The sequence below is a fragment of the Parasteatoda tepidariorum genome, chromosome 1 (assembly GCF_982258835.1).
Source record: "Parasteatoda tepidariorum strain Cologne lab strain chromosome 1, Ptep-v5.0, whole genome shotgun sequence".
NCBI classification, from domain to species: Eukaryota; Metazoa; Arthropoda; class Arachnida; order Araneae; family Theridiidae; genus Parasteatoda; species Parasteatoda tepidariorum.
Genome location: NC_141755.1, coordinates 31,967,535 through 31,986,338, shown reverse-complemented (window position 1 = coordinate 31,986,338; position 18,804 = coordinate 31,967,535). Strand labels below are relative to the sequence as shown.

Below are 18,804 nucleotides of genomic sequence, written 5' to 3'. Positions count from 1 at the left end.
AAATCATTTTTAATGATTTGAACTTATTACAATTTTTAATATACGATTACAAAGTTTAAATCAAAATCGAAATTATATTTTTCCACTTTTTAATTTGTGAGCATTCTATATTATTTTCTTGGCAGCACAGAATTTTAGATTTGTTTATTTTTCAATAATTTTAAAACTATTTTTAATGCTTTTAACTTCTTTCAATTTTTAATATACGATACAAAGCTTTATTCTAAATTAAAATTATGCTTTTCACAATTCTTAATTCATCAGCATTTCCTTCTCAGGCAAAATAATTACGACTTGTTATCAGTAATTTTAAAATATTTTTTAGTGATTTTTATTCGTAGCAACTTTTTATGTACGCTGGGAGTTATTATCTAAACTAAAGCTATACTTTTGCCACTTCTTAATTTATCAGTATTCCTTGTTATTCTCTTTGCCACACAGAATTTACGAATTACTTACTTTTCAATAATTTAAAATCATTTTCAGCAATTTCAATTAAGTTAAATTTTTAATATTCAAAATTAAGTCATAATCAAAGCTAAAATTATGCTTTCCCCCTCCTTAATGCTTTGTTATTTTCTAAACTATGTAAAATCTAGAACTTGTTAACTTTTTAGTTATTTTAAAATCATTTTCAATGATTTTAACTAATTCTAATTTTTAACATACAAAACAAATTCATAATCTAAACTAAAGTTACTCTTTTCCCATCCTTTATGTCCTGCTATTTTATAAACAACGGAGAATTTATTACTTGTTTACTTTCAAGAGATAGCGATGAAACCACAATGCACTTAACAAAAAAAAAACCTGTCCTGTCCGGCACACCCGGAGAAATTTATTTCTTGAATACTTGACAAAAGTAAGAAAGAAAGGAGGATGCGCAAGAGAGACCTTTCCCTGACAGTGTGTGGCAGGACGCTAAAGAGCATGTGCTATGGTTACCCTCTCACGTGTTGCTCCAACATGATTCTCCCCTTTTCGAATCAAACTTTATGATGTTTCCGAGCAGTCCGGACTTGCAAACGATCTCTCGTGGATTATAAAATGAGACTATAGTGTTCGAATAAAAACGATTTTTAATCTATAAAAAATTAATTACAATTTGTTGATAAATATTTAAAATTGTGAATTTTAAAATGCTTTAATTATGTACCATTTATTATATATATTTAGTTGTGGTGATAGTAAAGTTGCACATTAAATGTCAGAGAATTTTTTTTTATTTCAAGATGTTGCATAAGGGACATACTTTCACCTGAAAGTGTCCTCTTGATAGTTTTTTTCAGCAGTTTATATAATATAATAAAATATTATATAACTTATTATGATATTATAAATTTTTGATTCTGATATGTGCGCTAACATTGTGAGGTTTGAAATATTGAAAGACAACTGTCATCTTAGCTGTGAAAAATAGCAGAGAATGCTAGAGAATTTAACAAAAATTGAAGTGCATTGAAAAAAAACTTATCAGTTAAGGAACGATGGAGTAATTATATGTAATCAAACTGTTCACTGAATTATTCGTACTGTAATAAAAATGTTTAAAGAATTCTTGCACTGAACTTGACGTAATGAAAGTATTCAATTAGGCGTAGTAAAAATGTCTAAAGCAATAATCGTACATTAGACGTAATAAAAATATTTTGAAAAATATACGTACTGACTTAGACATGAGAAAAATGTTTAAAGAATTATTCGTATTAAATTTAGTTTTTATGGTCATAAAATGTGAGAAATTGGACTCTTTTGGTAAATTTCCATCAACATATCCTGAACGAGTAGATAAAGAAGGATGTAAATGTGATTATGATGTTAATGAAGTTTATTGCCACTGCAGAGGAATTAATTTGAAGGAACTTCCAAGTAACTTACCATCAAACGTAACTAAACTGTAAGTTTACACTTTTCTTTGTTTTCCATTATTACTAACTTACTTATTATTTACGTCTGTAACTTAATGTGAAAATAGGCAACACCCAATACGACGAAAACTGCGTTTAAAGAATTATGTTTTTATGTGATTTGGTATAATTAGAAGAAAGCGAATTTCTGCGTAAGCTTCATCTAATTCCTAATTTGATTTTAAAATCAAATAAGAATTAAACTATTTTCAGCAAATCATGTGTCACTTAAAAAATTATTTAGATTTGCTTTTCTAGAATTAAGATTTCTAGATTCTGATCAAACACTACTCCTCATTATTCCTTCAACTCGGTGGGCCATCGGTGCCCCTTCTGTGTATTTTTCTGACGCTCTAATTACAAGCACATATATATTTTGTTATTTTTTAATTATAATAAAACAGTCTAATAGTTATTAAAAAATCTGTTGCATTATCGGAATTATATACGCACTAAAATGTAAAATCCCAAAAAGTAGTTTAAATTTCTTTTTTACTTCATTTTGAAAAATTCATCAATAATTTATATTTTAAATTAAAGAAATTTGAATGATTAATGATGTGATAACTGTAAATAAGTGCAATTATGAAAATTTTTTATGAAATGAGAAGATTTTATCTTTATCGCAGAAAAAGACAACGGTGTTTCATGCTGTATTTCATAATCATCAATTATTAAAATCCTAAATGTTATATTTTTCACTTATTTTTACCATAATCAATACAAAATTATTAAAAAAAGTATTAAAAATATGTTTAATGAAAATTCTGGGTCAAAGGGTAAATTTCAATCCACTTCTATTTTTATTCAAAAGCATGTAAAATGTGGAACTTCAATGCAATATTTACTTAATTGTTGCTTCTTCCCTTCAATTCTGCTTCAAACAATGGTCATAAAATGTGGTAAATTTTTAGTAAATTGACTAAAAGCAAAAATTCCAAAATAAAGTTTTAATCACTACATGGCATTCTGCAAAATGCAGGTAATGTTAGGTTTATATTTTGGACAAGTATACTTAGATTTTTAAATATTTTAAATTGAAATAATGTGTAGGAGGTGATTAAATGAAATTGAAATGACACTATATTCAAAATTGAATTCAAAACAGAATTGAACAAGCTGACCAATAAAAAGTCTCCACTATGTAATGCGGTGATCACAAGGGGTTACTTTAAATTACCCTTTATAACGATTTGGGAAGTTATTTTCCCACCTATTACTTTTGCCGCTATCTGCTTATAACTTTAAAAATTCAAATGAATGCTGTTTATCTAAATGTGGGTATCAGTAAAGGTTGATGGAGGGTCGAGAAGAAAGGCCAACACCGGGGAGCCAATTTCTTTTGTGCTTTGTGTATTCGTTTATTTTACTTCATTAATTAGAAAATAAATATCGTTGCTTGAATGTAATATTTTATTATTAAGAAATACATAAAGTTTTCTAATAAATATTTTGTGTGTTTCCTACATGATTTTAAAAAAAATGGGCTTACTGAAATAATTGAGTGCTGGTGTAGTTGAAATGTACATTTCTTAGTATTATTTATCACGGTTAGAAAACTTGTTGTAACATAATATTTTGTTATTACATAATAAATACTTGCTTTTATAAAATTCTGTTAAGACCAACAGAATTTTATAATATATTTTGTAGATATTCTACTTATAAAAAATGAAAATTTTAATAGGTTGAAATTTTGCCACTGTTATTAGTTTTTAAATGGGACTTAGAAATGAATAATTCAGTGAAATCTATGAAAGATATAAAAGATAATTATGTTATAAATTTTTTCTTTTAATTCCATCTAAATATGAATAATAGCATTTTCTATTAATTTTTCCCAATAGAAACTTCCAATTAGTATATGATATATTTATTGTAGGTCCAATCCATATATGCTTTCTATAAAATTACTACAATATTTTTTTATGATGAAGAATATTAAATTCCTCTGCAAATTTATATTACTATGAAATATGTATTTCGTATAGTATTTATTAAAAAAAATATTTTTATATTACTATAAAATATGAATTTCATATATTATTTATTAAAAACATAATGATTAAAGCATTAAAAATTCTCACTCTTATTTGACAAGTGTAAATTAATTAATTTTAATAGTCTTTTAAAATTACTAAAAATGCTTATGAAATATTTAAAGCACATGGTGCAAAAAAAATATTTAGGAATCTTCAGTACAAAACAAAATAAAATGAAAATTTTTCCTTCAAATCCACCTAATTAAATTAGTTTTATGAAGTATATGTAATAGAGAAATTTTTTTCTTGGTTGGAAAAAAAATCTAATAAATGAATAATAAATTTATGCCATCATAATAAGATCTATTTTAGCAAATTTCTAAAACAATATTTGATATAAATTTGTTAAGAAATTATTTCTTTCGAAATATGTCTGTTCGAGAAATGCTTTAAAAATTTTTTCTTGCATAACAGGCAAATGACATACAAATTCATTTCTAGCATATACTGAAAGAAAATAGATTTTAATATGCTTAGATGTCTTTTATTCTTCTGTATTTTTCGTTTGAAAATATTTTACTAATAAAACAAAAATACATGATATTATAATTATTCTTAATGCTCTAAATTTTAAAAAATATGGAAATATATTAATGCAACTTAAATTGTTTCAAGCTGTATTAATATATATGGTATTATAAGCTGTCTTTAAAAGAGGCTTTTCACCATGATGAAAGTACATAATGAAAAAGTAATGATTTTCTATTGAAATAAATTTATCAGGCTAAAAAAATTTTTTGTAGAATTGATTAAATTGAAATCGCGTCTTAAATTAGTTACTAAACTAATTATTTTTCTTGCAAAATATATTTTTCAAAGTTGTACTGATTAAAAAAAAACATACTTTGGAGAAGTTTCCTTTAGTAGAAAGCTTTGTTTTGATATTTGCGTATAAATTATTACTTTTGTATCTTGATAGACAAAAAAACTGGTGCTTAAATAATTTTAAGTTCCTTCATTCGTCAAAAAATATTGGTTTTTGTGTCAACTAAAAGGGTATTTTGGTTTTGATAGGTTATGATAGAAATTTCTATTAGTTCGCTTCTTTGCAGAAAAAAAAAATCAATGATATTGGTTCAAACAATGAGTCAATATATTGGTTGACTTATTGGCTCAATCAATGATTGATTAATTGATTAACAAATTAATAATTTCAAACAAATTTGATTTTAATTTTGATAATGTCGTTGTCTTTTTAAGTTTTATGTTTAATTTGTTCGTAGGAAACTTATAAACAATTAAACTTTAAATAATAATAATAAAGTGAATGTTTTGATTTGGATCAGGCAAAAAGAATAATCTCAGTACTTGAATTAAACTTGTTCAAAAGGTGCATTGGGCGTGGTGGACCAGTTCCCCTGCCATCACGTTCTTCTGATTTAAGCAACATAGATTTCTTTCTTTGAGGTGCACTGAAAACTAGTTTTGAAAATAATGGACACTTCAAATATTAAAAGATTCAAGATAATCTCTTGCCACATTTCTTAATATCCGTATATTAAGACAAAGGTATATTAAGAGTGTCCAACAAGTATGGAAGCAGTCAAATATCTTAACATATTCCCTCCTCTTGGGTTAGGGCGGTTCGGCATGTATTTCCGAAGATATGTCTTTATTGAAAATATTTTTAAGACTTTGCAATCACAGTACCACAAATGAATCAAAATGCAACTACCTAAATTCCTAATTAATTGGGAATTTTTTTCATGACAAAGCCAAATTTACAATAAAAAAATAGGGGTTACTTTTTATTACTTTGAAGTTGCCTCTGTCCCACCTCCAGGATGTGAGTTTCAAAGTGTGTAACCTACTATACTGGGCAAATTAATTGAACGAAAGTCTGGGTCCCATACTGTGAAATAATTGGGATCAAATTATGGTAAAAAATACTGGCAATCTGGGTGCCGGTACTTTTTACCGTAAAATCCATTTTGGCAGAGCATGTTACGGAACAAAAACTCTGAAATACTCCAATTTTTTACAGTCATAATTATAGTAATATTACTGAATCACTCTAATTAAACAAATATTGCTGTAAAAGTTAAAGTATAATATTTGCTAGATGGATCAATTTTTATACCAAATCTCGTAATTTACCTAAATGCATTTTACGGAATAGTCCAAAGTGTCTGTAGTTTATAACGCAAATTTATCCGGAATTTTTTACGGTGTAAATGATTCTACTGTTGCAAAATGGAGATACGTAAAAAATTTTTAAAATAAAGATCTCTCTTAAAATACGTATTAGAGCGCAAAAAATTGCTTTGTTTGATATTTTGAAAAACCAATCGAAAAACATTTAACTTGACTCGGTTCTTCATCATCTTCTGAGGCTGGGGTGAATCCCGGAGGGCAGGACTTATTTTGGGGAGAGGTTGAGTTTGGTGTCAGTAGGAAGGCTTATTAAAATATCTGCCAGGATAGATTTAGTTATTTGTTAAATTCTTATTAGATGTCGACATTAGAACATTTTACGGCAAACCATTATATTTATTACATTTTCATTAGAATCTTATTAGATCTTATCCTTTTATTGATTAGATTTTTTAGATTTATATTAGATCTTATCTTTATATTTATCAGATCATATCATTATATTTATTAGATTTTTATTAGATCTTATATTTGTGATATTTTCATTAGATCCTAATTTTTCATTACATTTATTCAGATTTCTCAATTCATTAGATTTATATTTTTCCAATTTAATTCGTATTGATCGAAATATCTCCGTTTTTGCGTCTTACAGTTTTAACGTCTCCTATGAACCAAAGTTTAACATGTATAAAATCAAACTGTTTTTCGCATAAAAATTCGAATCTGAAAAAAATAGGGGATTCTATTTAAAATTTTGAAGTTAAACGTAAACCCAAGAATGTGATTAAAGGGTCGAGTTTGGTATCGTTGAGTGTATTTTCTCACTCTTTTTAGACATCGTGAAACCTTTAGAATCATTTGAAAAATAAAATAAATAACTAATTTTCAAAAAATAAATCTATTTATATAAATATAAATATATGCTTATCTGTGTGTGACTTTATAGACCATCCAACCGTAATCGATGAAACTTGGTATATAAATATTTTGAAGCACGAAGAAGGTCACTGTCGACATTAGAACATTTTACGACAAACCGTTCAAGCGGGATGACTTAAAAACGAAATGGAATTTTCTGATTGGTTAACTGTTAGTCACTGTCTTAAATTTAACTATAGACGATTTAATTTTTAACATATTTGTAAGACAACATTAGGGATAATTTCTAGCTTATAGCTCTATGTGATAAAAAAAATTGCTTACTGCACGCATTTAAATATTTAATTATTTTATTCTCGCTATTCGCGATCGCAACGAACTATAAAGGGCGTTGTTGTATGAGACGCATACCTGCGATTTCTATATGAACCGTCATTCAGTTACTCTGGAGACGTCTTTAATGTAGCGTGTAGCATTGAACGTTCCTTCTTTAATGTGGCTTATTAAATTTAAAAAAAAATTTTTTTTGATATCCTTTCTTATACAACCGAAAACAAGATGGTATCTCTTTTTTTTTTTTAAAGAAGGAACACATCTGAAAAATATTTGTAAATAAATAGAAAAAAATATGTATCTTCTTATTAGAGTTAAAACCTAATGCCTGAGAAATAGTTTTACTAAATTTAATGATATAACCTGAAAGGCCTATTTAAACTTTACATTCCATAGTTTTAAGAATCATATTACTTCAAACTTTCACTTTCATATCATATTCTTTAATAAAAATCATTATTTAGTAACTGAAAAACGTAAAATAAAGAATGCTTACGATACAAAAAAAAAAAAAAAAAAAAAAAAAAACAATTCTAAAAATTCCTTATATTAAAATAAACAACTTTCATGTCTTTTCTGTTTTGATTCATAATCGGACGTAGAAAACCATTCTATAGAAAACTATCATCAAGAAAAAAACTACTTAAAAGTAAAATTTTTTATTTTATAAAAATTAACACTTACCTGCTTTATAATAAATCAGAAGAATTCCAAAATGATTTGTTCTCCGATTTTTGTTGCCATTTTTTGTGCCACGAAAATGCGTCTTTGGGATTTGCCAAAAATAGAACAAGATGCAATTTTATTTTTTCTGGAGCGAAATATTTTGCCCGTTGTCCACCGAAATCCGATAAACTACTTTGATTTTAAATAAAGTGTTTCGCTTTATGATTTGTCACAAAAAGTTTAGGTGTAGATTGGCGGCACTTAAAAACAGCCAAGTCTGCAGCTGCTGTGGCGTTAATACATAAGTACCGAATTTTTATTCATACTTTTCTGAATCATATTACTTGAAACATTAGAATATGCAAGAAGTATGCCTTAACACGTAATGCTATACCATTTATGTTTTCAAAAAAAGTATTTTGACAACAATTATTATCAAAATATTATAAACTATAAAACGGAAAATAAAGAATTCTTAGGATAAAAAACGATTTTAAGAATTCTTTACATTGAAATAAAAACTTTCATATTGTTTCTTTTCTTATTATTCATATAGTTCTTCATCAGACGTAAAAAACCATTCTGTAGAGAACTATCATCAAATAAAATAAAAAAATATTTACAAGCTCATTTTTTATTATAAAAATCATAACACTTACCTTCTTTATAAATCCGTAAAGTTCCATGTGAAATGTTCTTCGTTTGAAAGTTTTATTTTCAAATAATATGTGCATAGATTATCCCTTTATTACTTTTAGATAACATACCACACATCAAAATTTTATAATTGTAAGATCTCGATATGAATTTGAATATGTAGCTTAAAAACAGAACAGCTGAATTCTAGTTGAAATTATCTATTCTTTCAAAACTAAGAAATACTTACCAAGCAAACGATAAATAATTTATTAATCATCATCACAAATGACACTGTTTCAAGTAATTTGGTTGATTCTTTATTGTTGTTTTCCGAATTATATAGATACAGAAATATATACTGTTCTATAACGAAAAAGAATTCTATAACTATTCCAGTTCTTGACGTTCTGAATTCACATTTCTTTATTGGAATGACGAAAGCAATGTTGACTTCATTTTAATTTGTAATGAATTGAAGACAGAAAAATTTATTTTACCGTAATATACACATCTGTAACAGCAAGTGATCATGAAATTGTAAGTTATGTTGTTGGTAATAGAAAGGTAAAAGTTATTGAGAAGTTGTTCTTCAAATGCTTGGCGTGTTCTGCTTCAATGTTTGGCATGTTCTGGTTAGTTTTTTCAAGTTCTTCAGCTGTTCCTTAGGGAAATTTTGATTTTTATTTGCTGCTAAGAAAATGGCGTCCGTCATGGCCGATGATTTTGATGGAACTAAATGAAAACGTGATAAATTAATGTCTGATATTTACAGGCTCCCGATAGAGGGCGTACTCTAGCGTTGCGATCGCGAATTGCATATAAATTCGATAAACAACATTACTTGGTAGCACGCATGGTCTACGTCACGAAATCTATACTTTCAAAGTTGTCTGATACCACGCTTTTTTTATTTATTTATAATATTTTTTTAAAACGCGTTTCTAAAGAATTGCTTATTTCAAATAAATGGTAATTGAATAGATTAAGATATTTATGCATTTAAAGGTAAAGTTAATGAGAATGCGGTACAAATTCGTTAAGGGGAAACGTAAAAGTCGTATATTAATATCATTATTGACGCCAATAATAATATAATATTGACGTCAATAATAAATATCATTATCGAGGCCAATGATGCTTAATTAATTTAGGTAATATATGCAGATTGAAATAAAAGACTTGGAAGCAAAAGTAATGAAGTAAAGATATTTATTTGTCTAGAGCAGGGGTCGGCAACCTGTTTGTCCTTAAGGGCGCAATACTAAATTTGAAAATCACCGAGGGCGCATATTTTACAGATAATCATGCACAATCCTAAATTCAACTGACTACTTGCTGTATATCGCCCTTTGACAAGAGTTAAGTAAATCGCTCTGGCCATCATACATTTACATTAGTCCAGCGAGGGCGCATTCAAAATCAATCGGGGGCGCCGTGTTGCCTACCCCTGGTCTAGAGGATCCGTAAGAAATCGTCACACTATCGTTGACGGCAATGAAACTTAATTAACGTTGGTAATATTCCAACTGTCATAAATTAAGAAATTATGTACTAAAAAGCAAAAGATAGTTAAAAGATACTTATTCCTTATTGATATGTATCAATTGAAAAAATTAAAACAAGCTATGTGCTAAAAAGCAAAGTTAAAGGAGAAAAGGTTAATAGGAAATTTCAGGAAAATCGTAGAATCACCAATTCACAATTAAGCTTAATTATAGCTTACTACTGACAGTAATAGGTACTACCTAGTATTATGGTAATTGGTACAGTTTTGATAAAAATTTTACAACTGGTTTTCCGTAATTTCAAAAATTTTTTTTTCAGTGGTAGCAAAGATAGTGTATTAATATTTTAATCAATTAGAATTAAAAGAACTTTGTTCCTTCACTACTTTTAAATATTTAAACAGTAAATTAAAGTTCAGATAGATAAATGGTCATGCTCCAAAATCGTTATCAAGTTCTAATAAGAATTCTATTTAAAAAGAAAAAAAATTCGGATTTAGTTGGCTGTCAATGACAAATGTATTTTTCACAAAACTCAAATGTTGAAAGGATATGTAACAAGTACGAAATATATTATTACAAGAAATTAACCAAAAAATGTTAAGTATTATACTAATATATTTGGTAATTATTAAAACAGCACCGATACTAATAAGATTTAATACTGATACTTTGGAAATAAGTGTTTTACGGTCCCTCCAAAGGGATATGTACCGGAGAAAATTACGTAATAGTGGTAAATTTTGAACATTATGAGTTAACTGTGAGCAATTCCCATCATGCCAAGGGATGCTAAATATATTTGATCTTTATTTTATTGAGTGAACTACAAAAAATGAGTTTTGACGAATTCAATGCAGTAAAAAACCGAAAAGAGAAAAATTATTAAATAAAAAAGAAAGAAAAAATATTAAATGAAAAATATTGAAACTATTTTAACTATATTAATTTAAAAACTTAGTGGAAGAACCAGGTAAATGACATTTTAAATACGAAAAAAAGTTGTATCCGAACTATTTTATTCCCTATTACGGAGGTGGGACTAATAATTTTTTGTCTTATTTTATTTACGATTGCCTAATTTGAAATAAAAATCATACAATCATACCAAAAACGGATTAGATTAGCTATTTTAAGGTTAAAGTGAAGGCAAAAACAGTTCCGTTACATTAAACATACTCATGTTGCTGGAACCATTTTTTGTTATTTTCTCCGACTCATTAACTCCTCTAAAAATTTCACTAACCAGGTTCTTCCATCAAGCTCTTTAATTGTGTCGGTAAATGCTTTTCAGTTTAGACCATGACTTCGTAGTGTTTCTCAGTACTTATTTATTGATTCATTGCTTATTTCTTATTCAGCCCGTGCAAGGAACGGGTATTCAGCTAGTAAATGAATAAATTATTAAATAAATAAGTAAAAATAAATAAATTAAAAAAAATTAAAACACATACAAAATAAAATTATCAAATTTAATTTAAAGTGAGAAGAAAAAAAATCATCACAAATCAAAATTAATGCGCTATAAAAAGTCCTAAATACATTTTGATTTTCGTGAAAGATGAAAGTGAACGAAATGTACAATAAGCGACGATGAGAGGCAATTATTGAATTCGTTTTTCAGCTTCGACAATAAAACTGGTTTTTGTACTTTATAACTCATGCTGTTACTACTTTTTAACGCTGTAATCATTTGCTAGGTCTAAATAACGTTGTTGCATGTCTTTTCATCATTAGTTCATTGATTTGCGATCACTAATGTGTGTTTTCTTTTCTTCACTTTTTGACAAGGGTCACAAAGTATTTAAATTTAAATTAATGAAATTTCTTTTTGATATTTATTGACTTATTTTTTATTCACCCTTTGCGAAGAACGGGTGCTCAGCTTGTAAATAAATAAATAAAAATAAATAAATACGAAAATCAATGGTCATAGTAGATAACTTTTTACAAGTTTAATTTAAAGTGAGAAAAAAACTTCATGACAAATGACAATTATGTGCTATAAAAAGCCCAAAATGCTGTTCGATTTTCGTGAAAGAAAAAAGTGTAAACAATAACAATGAGAAGCAATTGCCGAAATCGTTTTTCAGCTACATTCGACAATCAAACTGGTTTTTATACTTTATAACTCACACTTTTACTCCTTTTAAACTTTATGTTCATTTGCTGGGTTTTAATAATTTAATAATGCAATAGTATTTCCATCATTAGTTTATTGGTTTTCGATCATTAATGTGTATTCTTCTTTTCTTTATTTTTGACAAGACTTTTATTTAGCGAAAGTAATAATTGCGGATCTTTTTTACGAGGCACTTAAATAAAATTTCACATTGATGTAGCATTGATAAGGAATGCCGTTTTAATAAAAATAGTATATTTAATAGTTTTTTAATACTATTGTATCTAAAACAGAACTTTAAATTGTCTACAGCAGAGGTATTATAATCCAGAGAAGAAAATAAAAGCAGCATTCTCTTTTTCAGTAACAAAAGACAGAAAACAACTCAAAGTTTTACGTGCCTATTTTCCAATGCAACTTTTCACACCTGGGCTTCATTTAATTCCAGAATTCCGTGCAGCTATAGTTAAGAATGACGCGAGGAACGATTGTAAACAGCATGATCTCAATATAAGGTGAATAAAGAAATATTTCGAAGAAGAAAAAAAAGAAAAAAACATCGAGAGAGTGCTGAGTTTGTGATGTACATAATTCGTATTAAATTTAACAACGAACTGGGTAAACATATCATGGGTAGGACTGGGCGATATTAGAAATTATATATCGTGATATATCGTCAGTTTTGCATCGCGATATAGCGATGTATCGCGATATAGTATTTTTGAATTTCATTTACTTTAAGGCACAGAAAGTCAGATTTCTATCAAGACTTCATACGCATATTGATTTAAATCAATTTATAAATTTGAAAATATATATGTTTTGCTAAAGAAAGATATTAAATAAATTGACTAAGATGTACAAATCTTACTTAAAATATTTATTGAAAAAATGTGTGTAGATACAGAATGAAGTATTTGCACTTCTTTATCGTTTATAAGGTATAAGCAGTCTTAATTTAAGTTAACCCCTAAAACACCCTTAATGAAAAAAAATATTGTTATTAAACAAAAGCTGATTTTAAAATTTCAAAATATATTTTAATTAAAATAAAAGTTAGATTGACTAAAAGCCGAAGTTTAAAATTAAAAATGTTCGAATTTTAAACTAAAAAGTAAACATAAGATTTATAATAATTTCTTAAAATTTTCGTTCTCTGAAAGATTTCTCAGTTTAAAAATAAAAAGGGAATTTTATAAAGATATCTAGCTGAAATTATTGAAAGAAAATTTAAAAAATTAAAAAAAAAACTTGTTAAGAAATTCATTATACACTTAAAACAAAGTGTTAAAAATATTTTTTTTTTTTTTTTTAAAAAAAGAAACTTTTTTTAACAAATCAATATTTGCTTGTACTATTATGCGTAAATAATTACAGAATTATTAAGTTCGATCGTAATGTTCAAACACAAGTTTTGTTATATTTTCTAAAAATGATCACGCAAATAACAAAAGATTTCTTAGTTTAAAAATAAAAAAAATAAATAAAAGTGAAATTTATCAATATATTTACCTAACAGCATAGGAACAAAATTTAAAAAATAAGTTCGTTAAAAAATTATTTGTATGCTTAAAACAAAGAGCTAAATAAATTTTAGAAAAAAAAATGCTTCTTAAACACTATTTTTATTATTATTTCATATAAATAATTAAATTAAATTAAATAATGACCGAATTATGAACGAAAAACAAAGTAAGGCAAAGTTTCTTAATTAAATTCTTAAAAATAAAAACAAAAGAATTGTGATATTCGGTAATATATTTAGCTAACTAACTAATAATATAAAACGAAAATTAAAAAAAAAAATAATGATTTTACTCTCTAATAAAACGAAGTAGTAATTGATAAAAAAAAAAAAAGAAATGAATAAAATTCGCAAACTTTTCAAATTCTTTTGAACAAATAAAGTTTATTGACTTATGTCCAAAAAATAAGTTTTGTTTTAACTTTATTTCTAAAAATAAAAACAACTCAAGATTTATAAATTTAAAATCAGTAATAGAAGCCCATTAAATTATTCGAAGTTTTATCCGAAAGGTTTTTAATAAATTAAAAGAAAGTAAAAAAATAACCTAACAAATTTATTTACTTTGTAATTTAATTCCTTATGGGTGCCTTAAATTAGATTTCCGATAATTTTCACATTTAAAAATATAAAAAAAGTTTTGTCAGAAAATAAATAAAAAACTTACCTAATTAATGAAGAAACTTTTCTTTATAAATTCTTTTCAATAATAGATTGCGTTCAGAACAAGGTTACGACGGCGATCACGAAGTTAATCCCATTGAAAATAATCTACAAGAAACGATTTCAAATCGCGAAGTTGCGAAAACGAACATGTGATATAACGATATAAGGTCTCAAAAGTGATTCTGATTCTACCGCTCATCAGTCAAGGCCGTCTCAACATAACGAAACAATATCGTCTTCCACAGCGCGAGTTGGCATCGGAACGTAAGAGAAAGTCCTTGCGTGTATCGCTATATCGCTATATCGTTATATCGTCTTCTTCACTAGACGGCTTAAATCAGATTTCTGATGCATCGCTTGGAATGAAAGTCGCTGTATCGGTTTGCCGATATAGGCGTTAAATCGATATGTCGCGATATATCGATTTATAGCCCAGTCCTAATCATGGGTAATGCTTCTTAAACTCAGGCCTTTTTTTAAATGTCATCGGAATTGATGAAATACGCCGGGCTGATTGGAAAATCAACATGATCTCAATATAAGGCGAATAAAGAAATATTTCGAAGAAAAAAAATAAAAAAACACCAAGAGAATGCTGAGTTCGTGATATACATAATTCTTATTAAATTCGATTCGTATTAAATTCAACAGCGAACTAGGTAAACATACATTGGGTAATGCTTCTTAAACTCAGGCCTTTTGTAAATGTCATCGGAATTGATGAAATACGCCGGGCTGATTGGAAAATCAACATGATCTCAATATAAGGCGAATAAAGAAATATTTCGAAGAAAAAAAATAAAAAAACACCAAGAGAATGCTGAGTTCGTGATATACATAATTCTTATTAAATTCGATTCGTATTAAATTCAACAGCGAACTAGGTAAACATACATTGGGTAATGCTTCTTAAACTCAGGCCTTTTGTAAATGTCATCGGAAAAGTATTCAGTATTTAAGAATATACCTGATAATTTCATACCTACAACCGTCAGATTATATCCTAATGGGCTAGTTTGCTAAGAATTACACCTCGACTACGGTGAATTGTCTTAGGTTCATTACCTTTCACGTTTTACAATTAGCCTTCCCTGCTCTAGGCTAATTGCAAGCTTTCTAAAAAGAATTAGTTTAATTGAGCAATAAGTGATATATTTTCTAAAGTCGCCTGAAAGCATGTGCGGGCACCGCTACAATCTTTAATTACTTCAGTCTGGATAGAAAAAACTGGAGTATGAGTTTAAAAAGCATCAAAAATATTAAAAACTATTGGAGACATTACAAATTTTCCTGGCGCTTAGATAAATAACGGCGACTTTGTGCAAAAAAGCCAAATTATTAAATTAGCTTACAACATAATCGTTTCGAACAAAATATTATCTAATTTTATTGTTTAAATATCCTCGGTGGCAAAGAGGATCATGGGTTAAAATCCCCTTTGTGATCGGGCTAACCATGAAAGAATTTCGTGGTTTTCCACACCATGTAACGCAAATGCACGTTATTTTCTTCAAAATCGTACTTTATCAAGGCTAGTTTGTCCCAATCATAGAGTTATAAATAAGAAGGAGTGGGCATTCCTTCCCTTCCCTGTTGGCGCGAGTGAAGTAACTGCCATGTTGGTATAACCAGAAACTTCACGGAGCCGCTCAGGTTTCAAGAGCAAGAGTTAGGTTGTTTTTGATCTTTTCTCTTATGATTGGTAAATTTCGAAAACGAGATTGGAATAGTTTTGTTGCTAATACATAACACCTTTTTTCATTCAATTTTTCAACATTAGTTTCTTTTCTTCTTCCCAAAAAATAACGTTTTAAGATAGCTCTATTTTACAACTGAATTAAAAAAAGAACTTTACAGCAGTTTTCGGGAACTTAGGTTCCTTTTTATTTTATCTAGGCATTAAAAGTAATATATTATAGTTATTTAAGGGGGTAGCTTTCCAATTAAAAATTTATTTAAAGAATATCACATTAAAACCACACTATTTTGAATACAAACAAAATAATATGAAACGCACTTTTCTTTAAAAGTTAGAATATTTAAAGGGAAAAATATTGGTATGTGCAGGGCTCGAAGAAAGTCAGAAATTTTACCCGTCACCGAGGACGGCTTGTCCAACAATGTACCCGTCCTCCCTTGAAACTAACCCGCAGCTTCTAAATAAATAAAAATATAATTTTCCCTTATTTATTACAAACATTTATATACATTGCACATTGAATTAGTAGTTACTAGGATTACAAATACTAGGTTACTAATAGTAAAACCTAGTATTTCTTTTATGAAATAATTTAAATGACTAAGGTCAAGTTATCTGGAATGCCAATTTATCCGAGGGTACTTCGTTTTTTAAATGAAACAAATATGACGTTTGCCAGTTCCACAATCAAGCCAATGATTTACGGAGGTTTCTGCACAGAAATCTGAAAGGGGTTTCTCATTTAGGTGGATGTTCATAATTGCGTTTAACGCTTCTTGTTTAAGACCAGTACGTAATGTGTTTTTTTGTAAGCTCATTGCTGAAAAGCCTTTTTCAACCACTGCAGTACTCACAGACAGAGAAAACATCAATTCCACCAAGCGCAGTATGTTGCTGTGTTTCTAGATTAGAGGGTCATTTTAGAAGTGAGGCGCTAGACTCTTGTAAGATAAAAAAAAAATTGAAAATGTATCACGAATATTAACGGGAAAATGGCCGTCCGCGCGGACGTCGGATTCGAGAAATTTGTTGTCCGCAGGGAACTTTTGACCGCCGAGGACGGGCGGACGGGTGGTTTTTCGAGCCCTGGGTTTGTGCTAAAAGAATAGCAATAATCAACATTAAGCCATTTGAGTAAACACTTGGGTAATAAAACTAGTCCATAACCTACTGTTTATCACTAGGCAGAGAAGTCTAATTTCTTTTTATTTTGCAAAGCACTTCATCATATGAAGTGTACAAAACTGTAATTTACAAATAACCACGTAAAATAACTGTGTATTTATTTTTAAAGGTAAGTACCCAGAGTATTTAATATATAGGCATATTTATTTTCCAATTGAGGTTTAAACTCCACTCATGAAATGCTCTATCTCATTCACAAAATACATGAAGTGGTGAGCAAATAAATGCTCTATAATAAATGCCCAGGCATTATTATCTATAATGAATGCTCTATAATAAATTAAAGCTTTGACACAGCAATTGAGACGTTAGTAGAGGAAGGTGGAGGCTCAGATGAAACAAATTTTAAGGCCTTTAAGGAACTTTAAAAGATAAAATGAATACAAAAGCCTTTTTAAGGCATATAGAAATCCTGCAAAGTAAAAGATTTAAATGTCAACACTTTGAAAGTACAATAAGTAAATATATAATTACTTGCTGATTTTAGCAGGGTTTGAAAAAACCCAACCCGCCAGGGTTTTATTAAAAAAACACGGGGGAAATTGGGTTTTTTCATTTAGTGCTCATAAACTTTAAGTTTCACTTTGTAAATATTTTTATTTAATAAAAAGTGTCGTATAAGTCTAAAAATAGAAATGAATTCAAAAAGTTATTTAAATTTTGTTATATGTGTTTTATATTAAGTTTAAATAACGCATTATTACTAATATATGTTTGAATCTTTTTTAGTGTTAAGTATTACATAATATTAATGTTTCACAATTTTTAACTCAAGTATTGTAAAATATAAATGCAGTAGTATAAAAGGAACAAGTTTATTAATCTTTTTGTTTTTACACACATTTATTTACTATATTTATTAAACATACACATATATATATTATTATAAAATTATAATCTGTAAATATTTATAATCAGTAAAATCTAAAATTTCATCTGACTTTTGACTTTAATAAAAAACTGAAATAAATATTTAATGGTCTTCCATGTTTTTATAATAAGATTAATAGAAAATGAAATTAAAATTTTATATAATTATAAAGAGTATCAGGTACTTGGCCCTATTTTTTCAAATAATTAACCCGAAGAAAATTATTTCATTTTTAGATAAATAATTTTAAAATGTTCTCTTATAAAAATTTTTAGTTTACTTTTTTAAATTCAGAAAATAAAACTGTTTAAATTTGTTAATGTATCACTTAGTAAAAAAAAAAAATTGTTTCTTTTCAATTTTTTTAAACATATGAATTAATAATTATAACCTGTTTATTAATATATAAAGCATGCAACTATATTTGAAAAATTGATCTTTTCAGACTGTATTATTTAAATTTCTATTTGATTTAATATCATTAAAATATTATTTTTTGAAAAAACCCACTTAAAGTTTTCAATAGTACTACAAAATTATAAGATTCGAGTTTCTTTTACTTTACAAATATTAAAAACTTAATCAGACAAATTTATGCTGCATAATAAATTATATATAAGTAAATGTGCAACTCTAACTTTTAATAAAAAAATTATTATTAATTTGTT

At 27.5% G+C, this 18,804-nt stretch overlaps 1 protein-coding gene across 1 annotated transcript in view; it reads left to right on the top strand.

The window, feature by feature from the left end:
- The first annotated feature begins 1,020 nt into the window (after positions 1 to 1,020).
- The window catches only part of LOC147816366 (uncharacterized), a 110,509-nt gene continuing 92,725 nt past the window's right edge, over positions 1,021 to 18,804 (top strand). The window contains exon 1 of the mRNA XM_087152150.1: positions 1,021 to 1,897. Within this exon, the coding sequence (XP_087008276.1) occupies positions 1,677 to 1,897 (221 nt within the window). The 5' untranslated portion in view covers positions 1,021 to 1,676. The remainder of the gene's footprint in view (positions 1,898 to 18,804) is intronic.